At 54.2% G+C, this 21,638-nt stretch overlaps 1 protein-coding gene across 5 annotated transcripts; it reads right to left on the minus strand.

Annotated features, from left to right (window-relative positions):
* Positions 1–1,035: 1,035 nt before the first annotated feature.
* Positions 1,036–21,238, minus strand: Faa (fumarylacetoacetate hydrolase). Of its 5 annotated transcripts, none has more exons than XM_037235568.1 (10): positions 21,107–21,238; positions 19,141–19,259; positions 18,753–18,863; positions 18,402–18,523; positions 17,751–17,891; positions 17,045–17,298; positions 16,499–16,705; positions 15,776–15,924; positions 11,225–11,342; positions 1,036–1,552 (listed from the first exon to the last, which is right to left on the minus strand). In XM_037235568.1, exons 2-10 carry the CDS (start codon positions 19,219–19,221, stop codon positions 1,476–1,478), a joined length of 1,260 nt encoding a protein of 419 aa, XP_037091463.1. In that variant the 5' UTR covers positions 19,222–19,259; positions 21,107–21,238; the 3' UTR covers positions 1,036–1,475. The 5 variants fall into 5 exon arrangements, with proteins under 5 accessions (XP_037091463.1, XP_037091464.1, XP_037091465.1 ...); XM_037235569.1 differs by lacking the exon at positions 21,107–21,238 and adding an exon at positions 21,046–21,078; XM_037235570.1 differs by lacking the exon at positions 21,107–21,238 and adding an exon at positions 20,997–21,068.
* Between the last annotated feature and the right edge of the window lie 400 nt (positions 21,239–21,638).

Consider the following 21,638-nt stretch of genomic DNA (forward strand, 5'->3'; position numbering starts at 1 on the left):
GACAAGCCGTACCATTAGACGACGTCTCGGTCGCCAATACCGACGGGCGTCCGTGTGATGTCACTGTGACGTTGCATTGCGTGACGTCATATTTAGCGGGAGTTCGGGTCGCGTTTTATTTCAACTACTGTGTTATTGGTAGACAAACACAACCCCCGCCCACTCGAATGCTAGACTGTTTCATACCAGCTTCTGACTACTGGAAAGCGTTACATTAGCCGCGCACCTGTGCAGATCAAATTGGGAAGAAAATAAGTTTGTGAGCTTAAAGCAGTCACCTATCATCAAGTCGCTAGCTTAAAAAAATGTTGTCCCGCTTAATCCCTAGCAGCCCGCACAATAACTAACATAGCCAAAGCGCTAACATGATGTCGCCTGCGCTGCGCGCCGCCATATTCATGGACGCCCCGCCGACTACCAAGATGTTAAAACGTTTTGCGAGCGCAGTTGTCGACAAGTGTGACGTCACACCCTTCGCGTCACGAATCCATCATGGCCGCCCGACCAATCATAAAACAGGATTTCGACTATTGGCAGCACGATAGCTAAGATGGAACGCGGTCCTGGTTACGTATCGCGCCAGATGACACAGTTCCTGGTTTGGTGAGGAGCCGGTTACGCGGCAATGTGGAGAGCCAGGCATGTGTGGCGTCGCAGCCACGTCGGGTGCGGCCGTGTATGGCGTCACGGTTGAAGAGTTCTCTCACATGTGACATTACAGCCCACGAGTCGTCAGTTAAGCGTCCAGTCAAAATCGGTGCGAGTCCGGCCCTGCGTCACGTACGTACTTCTCTGCGTGAGTCCTGCCAGTCCAAAGCTCGCCGACAGAAAGAGATCCTGTGGACGATCGTGCTTCAAAGCGGAGGCGTGGGCGAACGATGAAGCCGCGAATGTCCTTACCACTTGCATACGTTATAGAACCACAGCTTTTTTCCGTGACTGTCGACTTTTGACTGTCAGTTGAGCCACAGATCCCGAGTTAATCAGATTCCTCACTTTGTGAGCGCATCCAGCTGTTTCAGAGACAAGACTACAAAACGAAGACGTTGTTATTTTATTATACTGGCGCAGCCTGCGCTAGAGATCTTGCATCAAACACACTGATATTGTTAGCTCATACGACCTGTGATGTGTATGTCACAGCCACCACCTCAGAAGCCCTTTGTTTGGCACCAGGTCATGCTGGTCCCGCGCACGCCAGCTGACAGGAAATATCGCGTATTGCACCTATTTCATCCGCAGCCTCGACTACTACGCCATCGCTGGCTCGGCGCAACACTGACGCCTCGCAAGGACGCCGGTAGATGGCGTTCGCGCGACTGCGGCCCGCATGAAGGCCGCGCCGGACCGCGGCGCTGGCGAGCACGGGTTGTGGACACGGTGCCATTACACCACCACCGCTATGAGCGCCGAGCCGCGCTCAGTTGCCGGAGGCGCCGCGCCGGCGGCGTCCGGTGACCTCAGGCCGGGTCAAGTCACTGCGCGCGGGCCGGCAGCACGACGCCCCGGCACTCGCCGAAGCCGACGCGCACGCCCTCCCGCTCGCAGAACCCTGACGGAACAGAGGGACACGTGAGTTCGGGGCGTGCGAGAGTCGTCGCCACATCTGACAATGGTGACACGTCAGGGGCTCGAGAGCGAGCCAGAGTCTGGTGGACATCCGCGGACAGCCGAGCACATAGTCGACGCACAGAGTTAGCGGGGATACGCGTGCGTAAGCGCTCCTGCTTGCGACTGTACACGGCTCGAATAATGGGTGGGAAACGTGGGTTGTCTGGTGAGCATCACACGACGAGCTGGGCCCGTTCGAGTGCGGCGTTGGCACGACAAGGGCGGTCCGGCAGTCCGCGCCCCACATTACGGCGGGATTGCTATGGGGACGTGGCCAGGAATGGTGACAGATCCCCAGTGGAGCTGTCTATCGGCGTTAGGACAGCCGACGTTGCGAGACAGAATACAATACAGGTCAACAATAGCAGCCAGGTAATCGTCGGACGCGCACAGCACGCAACATCAGGCGCAGTGCGTGAGTGATGAACATCAGCGGTGTCCGGGCCCGCTCGACAGATGCACAGAGCTCTGTTCTGGCACAGGCTGCCAGCGGTTCGAGTTCGTAAGCTCAACTTACTAGTTCGGTGATGTGACACATCGCCTTCACTGACCAAAAGCACCCACTTTAGGACGCATGAGCCACTGGTCCAACCAATGTTAACAACCATGGTGTAACCAAGCGAAAGCAGCTCTCAGCCTGCAAAGACGGTACAGCGAATCTGCCACCTGCGCCCTCCCGTTGGGCGCGTCCCGCCATCGGCCATCGCCACCACTCCGAGGGATCATTTATACAGCGCCCGATGGCAGGTCCGGCCCGTCCGTTCAAACTTTACAGTCCGAGCCGGTGTCATGGCGGAGGTTCAACCCACACACTGCCCGCCGCCGCCGCCGCCGCCACACGGCTGACTTCTGTCCAGCCCGTCCCGCCCTCGATCAGCGGCGCTGGCGGCGGCGGACGCCCGTCTCCAATTCACACGTCCTAACGGCCTGTGCCCGGCACCCCGCGGACGGGCGCCGCTCCAGCTGGCGACGACGGTCCCCGCGCGGGTCACCACGCTGATCGCGACGCCCGCTCCACGGTGCCCGCGAGGCGGTCCCAGGCCCAGCGGCAACGCTTGCCTCTGACGCGGCGCCGGCAGGCCTCCCGTCCGACCGCTTGTTCGTTACCAGCTCGATGCGACGCCCGTGCAAGGTACGGGCAGAACGACCGCTCAGCAACCACCCCAGCACCACCCCAATTCGGAAATAAATGTGTCGGGTGAAAAGAGGAAAAAAGTCCGACAAGGGATATCTTCACCTGTACCTTCATTTGGAAACAAATATGTCCGGTCAAAAGGGGATAAAGATCCGACCCGAGGCACTTTAACCCGCTAAACCACACCTAACATTGGCTTAGGTGTATAGCTGATTTAACCGGTCAAGAAATAAGGCCAACAATTCTCTTTTCTATCTCCACGGTGGCAGCTTAACAGCATGGAACGCTCTACGCTCTAGAGGTATGGCAGCACTGCGACCAATACTGTAGAGCCCACCACGCTCAGCCAGTTCTCAAAATTGAACTTCATGCCTTTGTCTCTTTGAAATCATCGCATGCCTTGATGTCAATGCGCACGACTGTGCACGCCTGGGACAGCACTGAATGGGCCCTGGGAAGAGCGCAAAGCGCGTCCCGCAGCCGGAAGGGGCCAGCAGTGGTGCACCAGCCTTCATATAAAGACGGGTCGCCGCACCTGTCTGGTCACCACCCCCCGCAGCTGGCTGCAAAACAATCTGAGCCGGTGGCAGGTGCCGGCCACGGCGCGACAACAACGCAATGCATCACGGGCTGGCGAGGCACGCGTGGGCCGACTGCCGCACCCCGCGGTCTGCGGCACAGGCCCGCCCGCCCGGTCCGGAGCGGCAACTGGGTCAGCGACGACACGGCTCGGACGGGTGCACGTCCGGCGCGTGACCCGGGGTCGGCGCTCAGGTCACAACCGACCCGGGGGACGCCGCTGAGCCCGTGGCAGGCCGAACGTGACGCGGGGCGGCGCGCCACCGCCGTCGCCCGACGGAGCCGTGCCTGCGTCAGCCGGTGCCGACACAACAGCCGACTGATGGCCGGGCCCGCCCTGGGTCGGTACAGGCCGCCGCCGCCCCGCCTCCTCCGGGAGCCGGCGCCCGATCCGTCGCCTCCCGACTGGCCGCCCAGCCACAGATAGACACTATCCGCACGCACGGCGGTGGCGCGAGAAGCCGCTAATGTCGTGGCGCGCAGCACAAATGCGCTAATGACAACATACGGCTGGTCAGCATCAGAGGCCAACAAAGTTTGTCCTTCCCCGAGCACATAAGTGACCACAGTGGTGAGCTCGGGGAGCCTTTGGACATCAATCAAGCACTGTACGTGAACCAAATGGACCTGGGACGTCTGCCCCATCCCATTGGGCACGCAGCTCCCGTTGCCGCCGCCGCATGGGGTGCTCCCACCGGACCACCAGCGACGGCGGTGCCGGCTGCGATATTCCGAGGTCTGGGAGACGGACGGCCCGACAATGGCCGGCGGCGGGCCGTCGCCGACGACACTGCAGTGAGAGCCGCCGCGGCACGGGCCGACATACGGCGGCGTCCACCGGCGAGCCAACTGAAGTCGGGACGGTCCGGCTTCATTTTGTCCGTAAGACATTCGATTAAATAATCAAATATCGAACGGACAAAATGTTTTTAACTTATATATATATATGGATATATATATATGGATATATATATATATATGGATATATATATATATATATATATATATATATATATATATATATATATATACATACATACAGCTACACAAACAATGAGCGTGAAAGATCATAGTTCTGAACCTCTGAAGACCATGCCAACGCAGAGAAAACATCCATCAGTCATTCAAACCGTGCATAATGATGCCCCATGCCGGGTCACGTTAGGGCTCCTTGAGGCACGGGCAGCTAGACCAAAAGGTCCCAACAACTCGTGCCCAGCAAAGGGCTCGAAAGTGTCTCACCACGGGCAAGTCACTTCCGCACGCCTGCCGAATCCCAACAGCCGATACACGGTACACGCTGAGAGCTGCCCGGATCGCAGGAGGCCGAGCCGAAAGGCCTTGGTGACCCGCGCCGAGCAACAGAGTCGCGATATACGGACTACGGACATCAGAGCGATCAATTAATCTCCCACAAGCCAGCACCCGGTGCACGGCACTACGCTCAGCATTTCTCGGACCACGTAATGCTACGCTGGAGGGCCCCCATGTCCCGTTACGCATGTAAGGCCAAAGAGTGACTCGCCAAAGGGCACCCGTGCTCGATGTAATAAGCAGCACAACAGTTCTTAACTTAGTTCCTGAACGACACTCCTCAAATCGATGACGTCGATGAACGGCTCGAACAAATCGATTGGGCGGCTCATGCTGACGTGTGTGTACTTAGCCAAAGACGAATATTACGGATGCGCACCGATTCTAATATTCTGAGATGTGTGTTGTCTTGCGACCTTGTGTTCTATCAATTTGCGTTACCAGTTTGCACCTGGTCGGACACCATAGTTGGTATTTCCGCGGGTCGTGTTTCCCCAGATGTGTGCGGAGCGACCGGTACTCTCTAAGTACACGTCACTTACTTTTTAGGTATCAAAAAAGGGTTCCAATCATACGACCTTCTTGAAAACTGGACATGTTGTTTCAAGAATATTGTTTCGGACGATCATGGTGTTCATATTGAAAATCCGGTCATATACTGCCTTATATCGGTAATATCAGCGTCCGTCTCGGGACCGCCTACCCTCACCGGAAGTGCTGTTTATAATTGCGGTGTCTTCTCAAGGAAGTGTGGCTGTTTGTGGCTGGTACATACACGTGCCAATTGATGATGGGGTCATTGCCGGGCGAACTAGGTCTCTGCACCATTTATCGCATGGTTTTTATGGCGTCAGTAGGATATGAAACAAAAGGAAAAGGCACTCCAATGCCACGATGGTCAGAACCCAATTAGTCAATAACGGCCAATATGTCGGTCAGACACTACCAGCAACGCACAGCCAGCCTCGTGGCGGCATGGTTCTGAGGACCCATTTAGCCGGGACTTGTAGCCAAAGTCGGAGTCAGTGATTTGCATTGGTCGGGACCATATATCGCCAACGGCCCTGTGCCGGCAAAAGGCCCAAGTCGGCCAGAGGCGATGTACGAGGAGGTCCGAAGAGGCTGGAGGGCTCACCGGGTCCGACGATCAAGGGCTCGATTGGAGGGTCTGGGGGCACGAATGGCTGGTCGGAGTATTATTCAGGGAGTCTTATCCAGCCTGCAGGACGGGCCCTCAAATGACCGTCAGCGGGCCCTTTGCGCCGATCAGGGACACCCTAAGAAGCTGTGTGTGTAAGAAGCTAAGAACCACCAGTACCGCACAGTGCGCTCCATATCGGCATGGGTCTGAGTATGGGTCGCTTCCAAAACAGCTACAAAGCCAGAGCCAGTTAATTGACTGTTCGGGACCCCTGCACCTGCCAGGGGCCCACAGCGCGTAAAAGACGGCCCCGTGCTCGCAAGGGGCCCCAGCCGACCAAGGACAGTGTTCAATGAGGCCTGCAGAGGGGCTCGGGGGCCCGACGGAACCACCCATCAAAGGCCCTGTTGGAGGGCATAAGGGCCCGAAGTCTGAACCCTGGGGACACATTTCCCAGGCAAGAGGAAGACCGCCGGCCCCGCTTTGCATTGGTGTGGATCCCTGAAACAGCGGTAGCGGCCCTTGTGTAAGTGAGAGGCCCACAGTGCGCAACAGAAGGTCATGTCGCGGCTAATGACCCCAAGTCTGTCACGGGCTTTGTTTGAGGAGGCCCGAAGAGAGGCCTGCGGGCCCTTTGGGACTTAAGATCACGGTCCCGCTGGACTTTAACTGAAATGCCAGTCAGAGGGCTTTTATTAGGGCCATCTTACTACGGTTATTTGATTACGGTAAGGCAGCTCGAAAGTGGTACTTGTAGTCTGTAACAGTAGACGACGGCCCTCAGCAGATATTGACATCGTGAGCTGTCACGGCCTGCAGACAGCGTCTGAAATTTGGGTGTTCCTTGGTGTTTTTAGCCCCAAGACATTTTGTTCTCCGCAAAAATACACTGGAAAAAATATTAAAAAATTGTTCCCTGTGACGAACGTGAGCTGAAGGCAAGCTGCTCCTGAAACTTCGACAACATCGCGTGCCACGCTCACACGACCAAATGAATGATACTGCTGGCGGGCTGCGGCCGAATCTTGCTACCATATGGCACAGAATCTCTCTTTTCAATGCACTCGGTGCCCAGGTCCGTTGCTGCTCACCAGCACAGGATTAACCCACCTCCGTCCACCTAACGACACCGTCGCGCTCAGACGCCGGGCCCGGGACCGCACTCAAAACAACAGCGTTTCTTGTCGGGCCGGGGAGAAGCGAGAGAACAGGGAACATCTCGTATACGTCACGATTCCACGTTTTAGGGTTGCACGCGGAAATCATTGTAATAGAATACAAATTGATACGAAAGGACATGACGTCACACTAACATGTATGCCTAAAAATAACGTGAATTGGTCATATGTTGATTAAAAAATTATTTCCATCCATTCCAAATAGCACCCTGATTAAATCTGCATTTGAGGCTATCAAAAATAGAGATTGGATAGAAAGTATAATTGTGACGTCAAACACCATTCCAAACACTCGCTTGGGCACGCGGAAATCCAAGGCTCCGCGAATCTCTCCTTGGGGGGTTTGGATCAGATCACAGATCAATCTCTCGGGGGGAGGGGGGGGGGGGATTTAGCGCCGGAGAGGAGGCACATTCTCCACCAAAAAATCCGAGCTGAATACTTGAAAACGCATAATAGGGCCGTTAAATAAAAGCACGGATTTTTCCTATCGATCTACAGAGCGTCGCCACATAATTATGATCTGAGCATAGAGCTGAAGCAGGGTCTCTTGTTCTCCGTTGAGCAGAACTTTTGGTTTTGTTTATATAATTCGTCTAAGTTTTTGAGATCTAACTTTTATTTGAGCAGCGTTTGCCAATAAATAATTTTCAAAAAGCATTCAAGTCCTAACAAGCACTGCTATGGCGTGTTCGCCGTTTATGTAGCCTTCCGAGGTTTTTTTTAGAGAAGCCGCTTGCGGGGTGATGACGCGACTGGTTGATGGTACAGATGGAGGCAATATCTAAATCCAGCTCAGTGTCATACATACACTGGGAAAAGTATTGTATCAGACTCAACGTCGGTGAGTAAGTGTAGCGATGCTAACACTGTACGGCTAGCTTGCTCTATGAGCAGGAAATAACTCCTCCGTCCCTGCTGCACTGACCTCCCAGCCCCGATCACGCAGCAGCCTAATGTCCCAGATGGTGTAGTTTTGTACATAACTTTGTGCAGCGGGTGAGCAGGGAAATCCTAATCCCCACAAATGATGCAAACCATGTTCTCCATGATTTTGACCAAGTTTCTTCTCAAAGTTGCGGAAGGGACAACGTAAAGCATTCCATCCAATTGAATACGACACTACACCCCGGGTCCAAAATGAAGTATATCTGGGTCAGCGAAAGTCTAAACGGGTATCACATTGCCCCAGAATTTTTCCCTTAGGTGGTAAAGATTGCACCTTGGCTAGAGCGTAGCTGCACTAACTATTGTGCCACAGATGCTCCTATTTACATTATTGTGATCTGCATGACATTTCAATCTTAAATTTGTCGTAATGTGCTGTAGGGAATTGTTTAACAGGTGCACAACATTTTAACCATTGGTTTCTATCGGCCTTAATTGGGATTCACGCCTGTACAATATGATTGTCAATATCAACAGCTTTCTATCAGCTCCATATATTCAAAAACACAGTAGGTGTGAGTGTAGACTTGGGAAGAAAACACTTTCTTACGAAGCTAGATAATTCAAGAATTGCAAGCAGCCAGTCTCTAATGATCTTTGGCAATTACTGAGACCAGTTAGAGCACGGTGTTTACTGTCATCTGCTGACAAAAAAAATGTCCTTCAGTACCAGCGGTGAACACAATGCAAATTCACCTGGGTTATTTTGTTCTCACTACAAGCCGTGATTTTACGATTTTTGTTCTCTCCCCCAAGAGCCAAAACCAAACTTCAGATACTGCCCGCAGGTACCACATTTGTGCTCTTTTTCCCCACCTCTGTGGGCCTGTGGGCTTGGAGCCTACATGTCAATTTTCATATTAATGCTGAGCGAGATCGAATCGAAAACTTCGCGCCCAGCCACAGAGGCTACGTTGATAGGAGGATTCCACATTTGTATATGGGTTTTGACCTGAAACAGCGATCAAAAAGATCATTCGGTGCAGTTCACAGACTTGCCAATCTCACGACCTGAACCCCCTAGTTTCTGAGCTACACACCCACGAAGACGACGGACCATTTCACGCAGACTTTTTCAAGGTCACCCAGGCGTCCACGACGCCATAATAACGTCGTTCAAATCTTGCATGGTCATGGAGTGATCCATGCCAAGAAAAATTTAACTGCATAAAATTGTCGAGTCGTTCATATCTCGCGCTCGTGAGCACAATTTCCGGATATAATGGCCGCCAATTGGCTTTCAATCAATGTTGTGCATGGTACGGTGACGCAATCAAACAATGACGTATTGAGGAACATATTTACTAAAAACTACCCTTGTGTAAAGCGGTCTTTTCCACTTAAAAGTATGCCAGTAGTAATAAGTAAGTTTATTTCGCCATATCTGATGGTAGTTTCAACATCAAATGTGGAACATTCCCTTTGACCACGCGGAAATGGAGCAAAGTACACTTTGAACTACAAAGTATAAATTTCAACAACACAAGATAGCGCGGGCTTGAACATGTTAGCACCACTGCACATCCCTTCCTTGGTCTCAGCTAACTACTCAAACACCGCCACGCGACGTGATTTGTGCAGCGCCTGTAAAGTATTGTGCGTTTTAAATTGTTTTACTAGTTATTGGGTTTGAATACTGACGCCCGTCAGTGAGTTCCTTTCGTCATGCGTTTGGCACAAGTCAATGAGACCTTTCGGTTTAGGCGACTGCAGTCCGGCCTGTTATACACAGCCTCGAATAGCTTCGCTGACACCGTCGCTTGACCGGATCTGGCAAGCCAACCGGGCAGATACTGTCGATTAAAAGTCACAGATCATGCGCAGAGCCACCGCCCCGCTGTGTTGCATTGTTTGCTCCAGCACATTCCGCGCTGCATCACCACGGACCACCCAAATTGTCCCACGCTGCCCGAGCCAGCTACACTGCCCGCTGCCCGTGTGTCTGGTCCGCCGTCTGTCGCCTGCGGCAGATTCCCGGCTACACTGCCGCGACTGGCGAGGACCGTGCATCTGGTCCGCAGTTCGTCACCTGCGGCAGACTCCCGGCTACACGGCACGAAGGCCCCACGCTCGCCCCAAGGCCCCTCGCCCCTGCCGCTTCGGCGCCCCTCTCAGGGCCAGGAGTCGGGTCGCCCACAGCCGGCCAGGTGCGGCTCGACCGCCAGTCGCCGGCCAAAACTCGTCGCCGCGGTAGTCGTTCATCAGCCGACAGGGTCATCCCTGGCACGGATGGGACCGCGCACGACCCTTTGCGTCAGACGGCGGCAGCCGGGGCTCGCCGCACTGAAGGTGGAGTCCGACCGCCGCGGCCCGAAGGTTTGACGACTCGCGCCAGCTTCGACGAGCCTCGAGCATCTCACTCACCAGGTCCGGCCAGGCAGCACAGGTCAGACATTACATCTAACCAGACCACACCAGACCAGCCAAACCAGACCACACCAAACCTGAGTAGACCACACTAGACCAGATGTGGCCACGCCAGATCACACCAGACCACCATGACGACACTGGGACGATGAACGACTGGTCCCACCACCACGACGCCGGCCGCCGCCACTGCGGTCCGAATCACACGTGGCTTGCTCTGTAGAGGCCCCAGTCAGCGTCACCGCCGAGAGTGGGAGCGAGCCGGCGTCGCCGGCGCGGCGCGGCACGTCCTATGCCGACCGCCGTCAGCCGGCACGACCGACCGGGCCTTATCGCCGCCCGCTGCCGGCCGATATCGTCCCACGATCGGGCTGAGGCCGACCCAGTCACCTCCACCCCCGTTCGCCAGGTGCGCCGGAGGCGGCGACAGCCAGCGCCAAAGGTAACCCAGCGGAACCGTTGATCAGGTGCCGACTGAGTGCCGACCGGCCCGGACCGGGTGCCGACCGCATGCCGGCCGGGTGCCGACCGGTCCGGACCGGGTGCCGATCGGATGCCGGCCGGGTGCCGGCCGGATGAGCATAACGCAGTGCTAGGTGTCGCTGGAGTGCCCACCAGGCGCTTAGCGGGCAACAACTGATTGTTGGCTGGGATGCAGTCTGGTGTCCACTGTATGCCAATTGTCAGTCACACCACCTACTACCGGGAAATCGAGCTAAGGGCACCAGATGTCGCCCAGACGGCGCCAGGTGCTGCTGAGCCCGGCATGGCCGCTGCCCCCGGGCCCGGCCGCACTGTCCTCTCCGGCGCTCCGTCCGGGCGCCAGCCGTCCCCCGCTGCACGGGGCAGCGACAGGTCACGGGCCACACGGCGACCGGTGAGCACCGCCACGGGCAGGCGTGCGGCGCCCAACCCGGCCGGACACGGACGGCGGACGGCGCGGCGACTCACCCCGCATGATGACCTCGTCCCCGTCCTGCAGGAACTTGCGCGAGCCGCCGTCAGCCAGCGTCAGCGGCTTGCTGCCGCGCCAGCTCAGCTCCAGCATCGAGCCGTACGAGTCCGGCTCCTGGGGACGGTAAACGACCACGGTAACGGGAAGATCGGCGCCTGGTAACAGCAAGGCAACCAACCACGGTAACGAGAGGATCAGCGCCTGGTAACAGTAAGACAACCGACCGCGATAACACGAGGATCAGCGTCTGGTGACAGCAAGACACCACGGGGGCGGGCAGATTACCCATTGCAAATAGTACCCACTGCGGCAACGTCAGGGGAGGGCAAAGCTAACCCAGTAGGTTAAGCAAGTTTATGTTTAACCGTTAACTCGTTAAGGACGTTGACGGAACGTTAATCCAGTAACCCGCTCACCTTTGGAATTGTTTTGCAGTACCTGCTTTATAACCCCTGCATCCCTTCAAATCGTGGAAATAGATTAAATGCGTCGCTCACTGTCCAACCTTTGTATTGTAATTCCTATAGTAAGCTATTAGTGTGAGCTACTATACGTACTGAAAAAGTTCATGGCAAAGTATATGACAAGGTAGGGATGGTGCCGCACCCTTCCCCCTAAATATCACTTTGTGTACATCATGGATACCTGGCTTATAAGCAAGCCAGTAAGCCATCGGGCATGTAACCTTTGCATGGGAAAGCTTTGACACATGGGTATGGGTTCAATCCGGCAGGCGCTGACCCCGTTAGCCATCTTACACTCGCTAGGCTGGGCTTCCACATGTTCGAGTTTGAGCCTTAAGGCATGTTTCAATGCACTTCACTGCATATTCAAGTGACGTGTTTCAGGATTGGCCAGTGGCTTTTCGAATTCAAACCTTAATTTTCAGGGTTCGCAGATTCGCAAGATCGCAATCGACTCTTATCTGAATCCTGCAAATTCGAGCCTTCAACGCCAATTTATTTATTTCCTTATCCCATCACCTCCAGGGCAGCTTTCCTATCGTGGCGAATTTAGTCCCCCCCCCCCCCGTCTTTATGTAAGAGATTTAAAATTGATCTATGAAGAGACCCATCATAGGTTTAGTTCGCTTACTGGAAGAAATATTTAGTTAGCAAAGATAATAAGCACGCCAAACATCAGACACATACCACGCGTCATACGCATCAAACCCGAAAAATGTCGCGCTAAGTATGGCAACCCGGGCGCCGTGTGAGCATCTGTGCAGCTAGCTTATACCGCTGTCGCGCTTGTCTCGCTTCGGGTGTCCACGCCGTTATATCTCAAAGAAATTCTCTTTGAAATTTTGGGAGAATTTGCGTTCCAATACAGATACGATAGCAACAGGAGATTGCTAGTGGACCCTGCCCATTACCTTTCAACCTAATTACTGGGGTTAGAATCCGCAAGTTTGAAGAGTAAAAATACACTGAAAAATGGAAGCATAAAGTTACGAAACTGGCTGGATCCTTATGGCACAACATGCAATGAGAATCGATTACCTGAAACTTTGATGACAACATTTCAAGTTGAGTATCATTGCTACGCTTAAGGCCTAAAATAGTTTTGAAGTGTCAAGCCTTTTACGTCACTTATGATATACGGCTGCCATCAAAATCAAATAGGCTCAAGCAGCGCACCCGGGATTTCGCGGATTTCGCCCAGGAGATGCTAGGAGGCAGCCCCCACCCCCATCCCCATAGTTTCAATATGAAACCTGCCAACGTCCACCACTCCAGGATTACATAACCCCATTTTCCCATCACTCATATTCCCAAGACCCTCGCGTGGCCCTCCCGCTTAAAAACCCAGCCATCACTTGTGCAATGGTGAAAGCTGCAAACTCAATGGAAAATTTGCCAATAACGTTTACTCACAGCCCGCCGGTGAGAATCTAATAGAAACGAAAATTTATTTGGGATCAATGTACTGAGAAATGAGTTAGAATTTCATCAAATCTAAAAAATAACAAAAACACTACTTCAACGGAAATAGCCGTTAGTTTCGACGTTAACGAAAGCGTTGACTAGTTACCATTACAAGTTAGTTAACGGATTGACGGTTCAACAGATTCATCTCCGTCTTGTGAGTTGCAGACAGATCAGCAAGCGACAGTAAACGACCCTGGTAACGCGCGGATCAGCACTTGACGACAGCGACCCCCTGCTAACGGACTGATCAGACCCTGAGGACAGCACCCGACCGTTGCAGTGGGTAGATCACGGCCAGGACATAGTAAGCGACCATGGTAGCGTCGACAGCGCCAGCACAGTGCCAGTATTGTGATGTCGCGGGGAGCAGTGGCCACTGAAAGATGCATCGCCAATGCACCTTCCCAGCGATCACCGATGACAGACGGACCCGCCCGGCATTCGGATCGATGAGCAAATGACACGAGATATGAGCCACAGCTGGGTCCAACATTACCCCATAAGAATCAGATCTTGGGTGCATTTCGCGCCACCACCGGCTCGCTGGACGCGAGTGAGTCACGATACGATGAGAACATATACATTATAAGATGGAAGTGTTCATTCATATTACAGCGGTGCTCTACGTCAGCTGGTTCGGTCGAGCTAGGCTGGTGTCAGCGTCGAAGCCTGGCGCCTGAAAACCTAGACCGCTTGAGTGATGCGTTGGCGCAACTCGTCGTGGCAGGAGGGGCAGTGTATTTTTTTACAGTTCGATGAAAAGTAATGGCGTGGTGGGCTGGCCACCGAAGTGTCACCGCCGTGGTCCAAGAGGTGCCGTGCTCGTAATCCAGCGACGCAAGACACCGGCCCCAGAGCGGACGCCCTGTGTGTCCCACGCTCATGGAAAGATCAGCTGGCAGCTGGCCTAGAGGATTTAACAGGGACAGCACTGTAATCCCGTAGCATTTCATGGCACATCAGACCCTCCGAGGTCCGGCCTGGCACGGATCCGGAGACATGATTACTCGATGCACTGGAGAGGCGTTCCTCGGTTGCTGGATTCAAGACGCACACATCAAGCCCTGCTTGGCGAGTGTTCTGCACTCACAGCCACCCATGCGCATCATTAGAGTAGAAGTAGTAGTAGTAGTAGTAGTAGTAGTAGTAGTAGTAGTAGTAGTAGTAGTAGTAGTAGTAGTAGTAGTAGTAGTAGTAGTAGTAGTAGGTGGCAGTAGTGGTAGTAGTAGTAGTAGTAGTAGTAGTAGTATTGGGTCTTGCAGGGGCTTCGACTGTGCGGTCATATAGTGTACTTACACCACGCAGCACGAACATTTCAAGTTCACGTACGTGCAAAAAGCGAAAAACGAGCTGACGAATGATCCAAGATGAGCTGACTTTATCGATTAGGTTTGACACCGTGACGGCATAAACCAACGTAACGCCACGGACAAGTACAACGTTGAATGGTGTTAAAGCCGCGACCAGCGCCGGTCACAGTCTGGGAGGGAGGGGGTGAGGGTGGCCAGTCCACCAGTTAGGCAACTCCGGAAGTGACACCAAGGCGGCGCTCACACCCTGTAACTTGGACACGCCCCCTGCGCACGGGCGCGAGGGTCAAGTCACACCGGTCTGGTGATCACTGGACCATACAGCTCGGCGAGCTAACGCCAGCCGGCGTCCAGCGAGCAGCGGCGGAACAGCTCAACTTCACACGTCTGCTGAAGCCCTGCACGTGCAGACAGCTCCAGCCGCGCCTGTCTGAGTGACTCCGGACGGTCAACGGTCCCGGCCGTCCGCCGCGGCGCCATCGATCGGCGCCGGCCCCCCGCCGCCCCGGTACACGGCGTGTGTCGACCGGGCGCCGGTCATCTCTGATTGATCGGAGCACCCCACTGTATCGCCCTGATTATCTCAACCTCCGGGACAATGCTGGCCATCGAGCCGCCGCCACGACGCAGCCCGCCCGCCACACCGGCCCAACGGCACGCCCACGGACGACCCCCTCAGCCCGTCACCGGCAGCAGCAGCCGGGCTAACAGGACGCCACGGCTGGCGAGGTGATGGTGCGGGGGAGGCGACGCGCGCCACAGCTTCCAGTGACGGCAGCGACATTCGAGTGCTGCTCTATTGCGAGCGAGCTACGTGATGTTTCGCACGAAAGCGTTTCTGAACATGCTCCCGACGCGGCGAAGCTCGTGACTCCGCCCATTCGCGAATTTCAATCGACACGCCGTCCCCCTCCTAGATCCAGTAATGACCTCACCTGCCCGGCGTCAAGGTCCTGCCGCGGCCCCTCACAGACACTGTGTGATAACCTCATCCCTTCACGGTGTCCCGGTCCCACGCCCCGCGGGATGGTGTGATGATCTGAACTCGTCGGCGCCCTTGGTCTCTCCGTGGTCTCCCCGGGGAGTGACCTCCTCGGTTCCCGAAGACCCCCCCCCCCTCCCGAGATAGCGTCGTGGGTTCACACCGGTCAGCTGATGGTGCCTGAAGCGACCGCTGTTCCCAGAGTCCCCCCTTCCCCTCCCCAGATAGCGCCGTGGCCTTTCCGGTCCGTTGATGGTACCTGAGGCGACTGCTGTTCCCAGAGCCCCCCCCCCCCCCCCTCTCGAGGTAGCACCGTGGGCTCACCGGTCCGCTGATGGTGCCTGAGGCGAGCAAGTCGCCGGGCCGCATGTTGCAGCCGGTGACGGCGTGGTGCGCCAGCTGCTGCTTCATCGTCCAGTACATGTAGCGGAAGTTGGAGCGAGACACTACCGACTCGCCGCCGGCGCCCTCCGCTGCCGGCACATGGCCACGCCGGTCAGGGTCACGACCGCGGGTCAACGGTCCGATCACGAAGTCCGGTTCGGGTAAGCTGTTGGGTTGGAACTGAGTCTGGGTTTGGATGAGCGCCGGGGTCGTAGCTCGGATTGTCGTTAGGGTGGGGGATGGAACCGGGGCTTCGACTGGAGTTCGAGTCTAAGGCCGAGCTCGGGTTCTGGTCAGTGTCACTTGCAAGGACGGTCTGATGCCTCTGTCACAGACATGCCAGGACTTCAAGGGCGACGTCGACCGGGTGATGCGGACAGCGCTCTGAACGGGCAACCAAGCAACCACAGCCTAACTCGACATGTCACAGAGGGCATCACCAGGTGCCCCAAATCAACGGATGTTTTCACTAAGCAACTCAGTCCATCACTCAGCCCCCAAACGAAAAAAGATATTCAAATACGATTACCCAGATATTTGGCAAATATGAGCTATAATGAAGCTTCATATCTCATCAGCGATCTATACGGACTAAAAGCATACATTGGGACATCCACAGCCCGGAGTCGCTGACACACGAACGGCGCTGCGCCAGCCACTCACGCTTGATGGCCACCTCCAGCTTGATGTCGAAGGAGTACTTGTCGTCATGTCTGAGGTAGGGCAGCGGCTGCGGCTCCTGCACGTAGTTGTCGACGACGAACGGCGCCAACGCCTCCATGGTGACCACCCAAGGCGAGATGGAGGTGCCCAGGTTCTTGGCCGTGAACGGACCCAGCGGTACGTACTCCCACTTCTGGATGTCACGTGCTGGCCGGCCAGACAGCAGGCCGTCAGACCAAAGCGACTGGGCCCAGAGGCACACACCTGGGCGGGCCAGGCACGCAGTGATACACCAGCTCGTGTCAAGCCGCGGAGGTCAGGAGCGGGCAGCGCCGTGGTCCTCGTTCCGGTCCTTTCCAGACAACATCCGGCGGCTCAGAGGCACACACCTGGGGGGGGGGGGGGGGGGGGCAGGCACGCAGTGATACACCAGCTCGTGTCAAGCCGCGAGGGTCAGGAGCGGGCAGCGCCGTCCTCCTCGTTCCGGTCCCTCCCAGACAACATCCGGCGTCCGTGCCCAGTCGGTTCGCCTGTCTCCCAACTCACCGCTCCAGTCGTTCATCAGCGTCATGCCGAAGATGTGCTCGTGCGCGCGCTCGATGGGCACCGGATCGCCGAGCGCATTGCCGGCGCCGCCGAAGAAGAAGGCCATCTCCAGCTCGAAGTCCATGAGCCGGCAGGGTCCGAACGTGGGCGGCTGGTCGTCGGCGGGCCGCGTCTGGCCCAGCGGACGGCGCACCGGCGTGCCCGATACGACCACGCTGGAGGCGCGCCCGTGGTAGCCCACCGGCAGGTACTTCCTGCGGTGCGCCGCACGCCGGGCCGTCATGCCACGCACCATGGTGCTCGAAGTCACACGTCCTGGGTGCTCTGCCCCGGGCAGGGCCCGCGGTTTGCGCGCACACAAAACGTGGCCGGTATTCCGCCGACACGGCGCGACCCCGACCAGAAGATACTCTCCGGATTTCCTCGTGGGCTTTAGTGGTAGCTGCTCGACGTCGGCAGCTTTGGACACCTGCTTCCTGTGACGAACGGTTAGCGTTCTCCAGACACGCAGAATGATCAAGTACGTTCTAAACAGAAAGTGAACCTTTTCCAGATCCACGGACTGACCAAGTATGTGGAACGCCACGAACTCAAATTTCCACGAGCGCTTCTGGTAGCGCGGCTCTCGACGCTGGCACGCGAAGAGCAGGCGCGCCACCGTCGGCCGCGGCCGGTCCCGTTACGGCCGGCCAGCCGCGCTTCGTACCAGTTGGGCATGAGCGCGTTCTCCTTGCCACGGAACATGGTGCCCACGTTGGTGGCGTGGTCCAGCGACGAGTAGAAGTCGGTGTAGTCGCCGATGTTGGCCGGCAGGTGCATGGTGACCTGGGACTGAGGCAGCAACGCTCTGCCGGCCGCCGACACGGGCCGCGTTAGGGCCGGCGGTGGCGCCGGCCGGGACCGGGGAACGAGGCGGGGACGGGGCGGCTGAGAGCTGGAGAGCGTCAGCTCATGCAATGGAAGACGTCCAATGGGCCTCATGATCACTCAGATGTTGTGAACAGAACTGGTAGCTTGCCAAGAACTACAATTTCAGATTCGTACACAACACTTGCGCTAAGGCAGCAACTCTCGATTCACCAGTGGCTTTCTTTCACGCGCATTAACGCCGTCTCCTGCCCATGTCTACAGCAAACAGGCAAGAAAGGAAAAATCCTCTCTGATGTTTGTTGAACGCACATGCCCACCAATCAATAGATATTTATCACTTTTCATAGAATGTGAAATCAGTGAATTCTGCATCCATGCACAATGAACGTGAACTGAAACAGTTCAGACAAAATAAGGAATGCTAGCTTGTGGCACCACTGTTCCATGCATGTTGGTCCTTGACAAGTTATGCATCACTCAGGCTCACTTTGACAACAGTGCAGAATCTCCCTGCAAGACCTGGCTATCCTTGGACAGCAGACTCTGGATCGTTGATCTGGCTTCAATCCAGGCCGCGCGAGAGAGTGCCATCAAGCCATTCAGAACTGGCTAAAAGCAACACAGTGGGAGACATTTTAATAAAGAAGCACCTTAAATAAGCTGACAACAAAAACAAACACAAAAACCATAAATACATGTGCAAATACAAAACAAAACACAAAACTACAAGCAAAACCCAGCAACCTAATGAGTACACTCCAATCATTCCATGCAACAAGACCATTTTAGGATGGCATCAGCTCAGGTTCACCAGGGACATCGGACTGTTGTGGCGCACCTGTTTCAGGACATGCTGGTGTGCGGCCAGCTGCGGCCCCGTGAACAGATGGGCGATGACGCCGAGGTCGAGCACCATGGCGCCGATCGCCACGCCGATCCGATGTGTCGGCTGACGCCAGACAACGGGTCAAACGTGCAGGTGCCATCGGGAGATACACACAGTTTCAAGATCTTGGACTGGGTGGTCAAGTGGGCTGCTCAAGAAAAATGGATTTTCAGCGTCAATGAAATAAAAAGCAGATGGATTCATTTATTACTGATGATCTCACATCTATGAAAAATCATCAGGATAACATGATGGCAATAAGATAGCAAATTGCAGTTTTACAATTTTGCAAAACAAAACAGCATCATGCTGACAGATGTAGCTCATGCAAACCACTTACATTCTCACAAGTAGAAAAGACTCCATAAGGCAAGTTCTGTATTGTGAAGTCACTTCCTTCTGGCACAGTCACAAAAGACATCTTGAAAAATCTTGAACTCAAGAAATCAGGAAATAAGCCTGTGAGTAATAGGATGTTAAGAAGCCATTGCTGCATGGTATGCTACAGCACTCTCAACAAACACATTGACAGCCTGTAAGCATAAGCCCAATGTGCATCAGCCCCATCTCTCTGCTGTGAGCCCAATGTGCATCAGCTCCATCTCTCCGCTGTGAGCCCAATGTGCGCCAGCCCCATCTCTCTGCTGTGAGCCCAATGTGTGTCAGCTCCATCTCTCTGCTATGAGCCCAATGTGTGTCAGCTTCATCTCTCTGCTGTGAGCCCAATGTGTGTCAGCTCCATATCTCTGCTGTGGGACAAGTGTGGGCAAGGGGATCTCACATCTCATATAATTTTTTTCCAATGCATCAGATGACAACTCTTAAAGAACAGCATCAAGAAGGCAATTGAACTCAGGAAACCAGTCAGAAGGCCTCTGAACAAAGTCTCCAGCCACCAGAGCAATAATTCAAGGAAGACAGGGGGATGATGGTTGGTAGTTTACCAGATGACACTTGTGCAAGAAGAGAAGAACAGAAGGCAAGACAAGGAGAATAAGACTTTTTGGCATGCATCACACTAGTGGCAGACTGTGGGTCAAGGCTGTGTTGTACATGAAGTTTGGGTACAAAATGTGCCTGATTATGCATGGTTGAAGCTTTGTTGAAGAACTGGAAAGGGCCAAATCCATACTCAGAAAGTACACCATAGCTTTGGGCTTTGATCCTGACCTGATCATTAAGTCTGGTTTTCTTGTGGGCCAACTCCAATGTACCTAGTAATGAGGTTAACATGATATTGGGGCCCCAAGCTGAACACTGGATGGTGATATGGTCCATCAGAGTAATCAGAAGCTCCAGCCATGAATGTGAATGAAAAGGTGTAGCTTCACAGAATAAAGTGGGAGGTTCAGCACTGAAGTGGATAAGCCCATCCCCTACATGAGGCACAAAATCTTGCTCACAGCTTTTAATAATGAGTTTCACTACACTTTGGCTCATCTCATTATCAAGGATTGGGGGGCTGCAGACCCCTTCCCCAGCTCGACTGAACAGGAAACAACAACACACTGTGTGGGTTTTGAGTGACAGATACAGGAACATGGGAATCAGAGGAAGTGGGGATGGGCATGCCAAGGGTCATTAAACCAACATTATCCCTATCAAGCATGCAAAAGTTCCTTGAACCCAGCATTATCTGTATCAGCTCATTGACTGACAGAAAAATTGCAGAACAGGGTCAATTGCTGATGCCTTGTATGTGATGAAACCCCATACCAGACTGCAAAAAATGTGCTACTCTTGCAATGAACATGGCTGGCATAGCCACAGTAACAATTTCAATGGATGTCATAAATCTGAGAGCTTAGAGCATGGCTCATGGTTGACTCATTTGGGCCAGGCACACATTAAGTGCATGAAAGCACAATGTCCAGGGCACCACCAATATTACATATCCATCACATGAAGTGGAGTGCATGTGTCACATGCAGCGAACAGGTGTTTCACAGAAAAACCCCATGACTGGTCTCATGAATTCATGAGTCTGGAGTAAACATGCTGTCGATAAGAGACCCTCGATATGCCAGGTAATACTAGTTAGAGGACCTAATCGACATCAAGAGAACATTCCCAGCTCCAACTGCCGAACTCAAGGTCCTACTTGTTTATATCAAGGTATGCGGGAATGGGAAAATATATCCCTGCTTCTTTATAAAAGAATCTTGATATGATAACGAAGATAAATCGAGGTCTAACACAAGGCAACGGACGCCCCTAGCTGCAACAAGCCGCTAAGAAGACGGACGAGTAGGAAGCTGGACGACCGCCGCCCCGATCTCTGCACGCAAGTTCCTGTCTGTACGCACCAGTACGCACAAGTTGAGCCTCGCACTTTGTGTTCGATCCAAGCAGCCTGCGGAAAATATTAGCGATTCTCTGACGCACGGAAGCTAGTTAAACGCTATCAGCATAGAAGCACAACGAACGGTAGGAACGCATATGATGCGCATCCGTGACAGAGGTCAACCGCGACCGTTTGATCGTGTGGGAGGAAATCGGTGCGGGATTGTGTTGCGTTCATATATGGTTCCGTTTCCGTGTGTTTCCCGTTTGTTTCATAATTTTTTCCTCATAAGCGATACTTTGTGCAACCTTGTCTTGTTTTCATGCATTAACGTCGTGGCAATTATGTTCAGGAATCAATGGAGTGAACAAATTCAAGTTCGAATTTTAGGTGCTGATCATGATTGTGCTGAACGGCGGTTTGTGCTGCCGATGGAGAAACACTTTATCATGAAATTGTGATGTGCAGTAATGCATGTTGGCATGTGCTACATCTGTCAGCAATTTAACCATGGACAATATTAGGCTGTCATGAAATCAGACTGATTGACAGAG

This window comes from Pollicipes pollicipes, unplaced genomic scaffold (assembly GCF_011947565.3).
Source record: "Pollicipes pollicipes isolate AB1234 unplaced genomic scaffold, Ppol_2.1 Scaffold_7261;HRSCAF=8764_pilon_pilon_pilon, whole genome shotgun sequence".
NCBI classification, from domain to species: Eukaryota; Metazoa; Arthropoda; class Thecostraca; order Pollicipedomorpha; family Pollicipedidae; genus Pollicipes; species Pollicipes pollicipes.

Coding starts and splice junctions, on each gene's coding strand:
- Faa (XM_037235568.1), bottom strand. CDS start 19,221: ATGTCTTTTGTGACTGTGCCAGAAGGAAGTGACTTCACAATACAGAAC. Junction 17,299..17,750: donor AACGCGCTCATGCCCAACTG/GTACGAAGCGCG, acceptor GGCGCACCGCAG/GAAGTACCTGCCGGTGGGCT. Junction 16,706..17,044: donor GCTGATGAACGACTGGAGCG/GTGAGTTGGGAG, acceptor CTGGCCGGCCAG/CACGTGACATCCAGAAGTGG.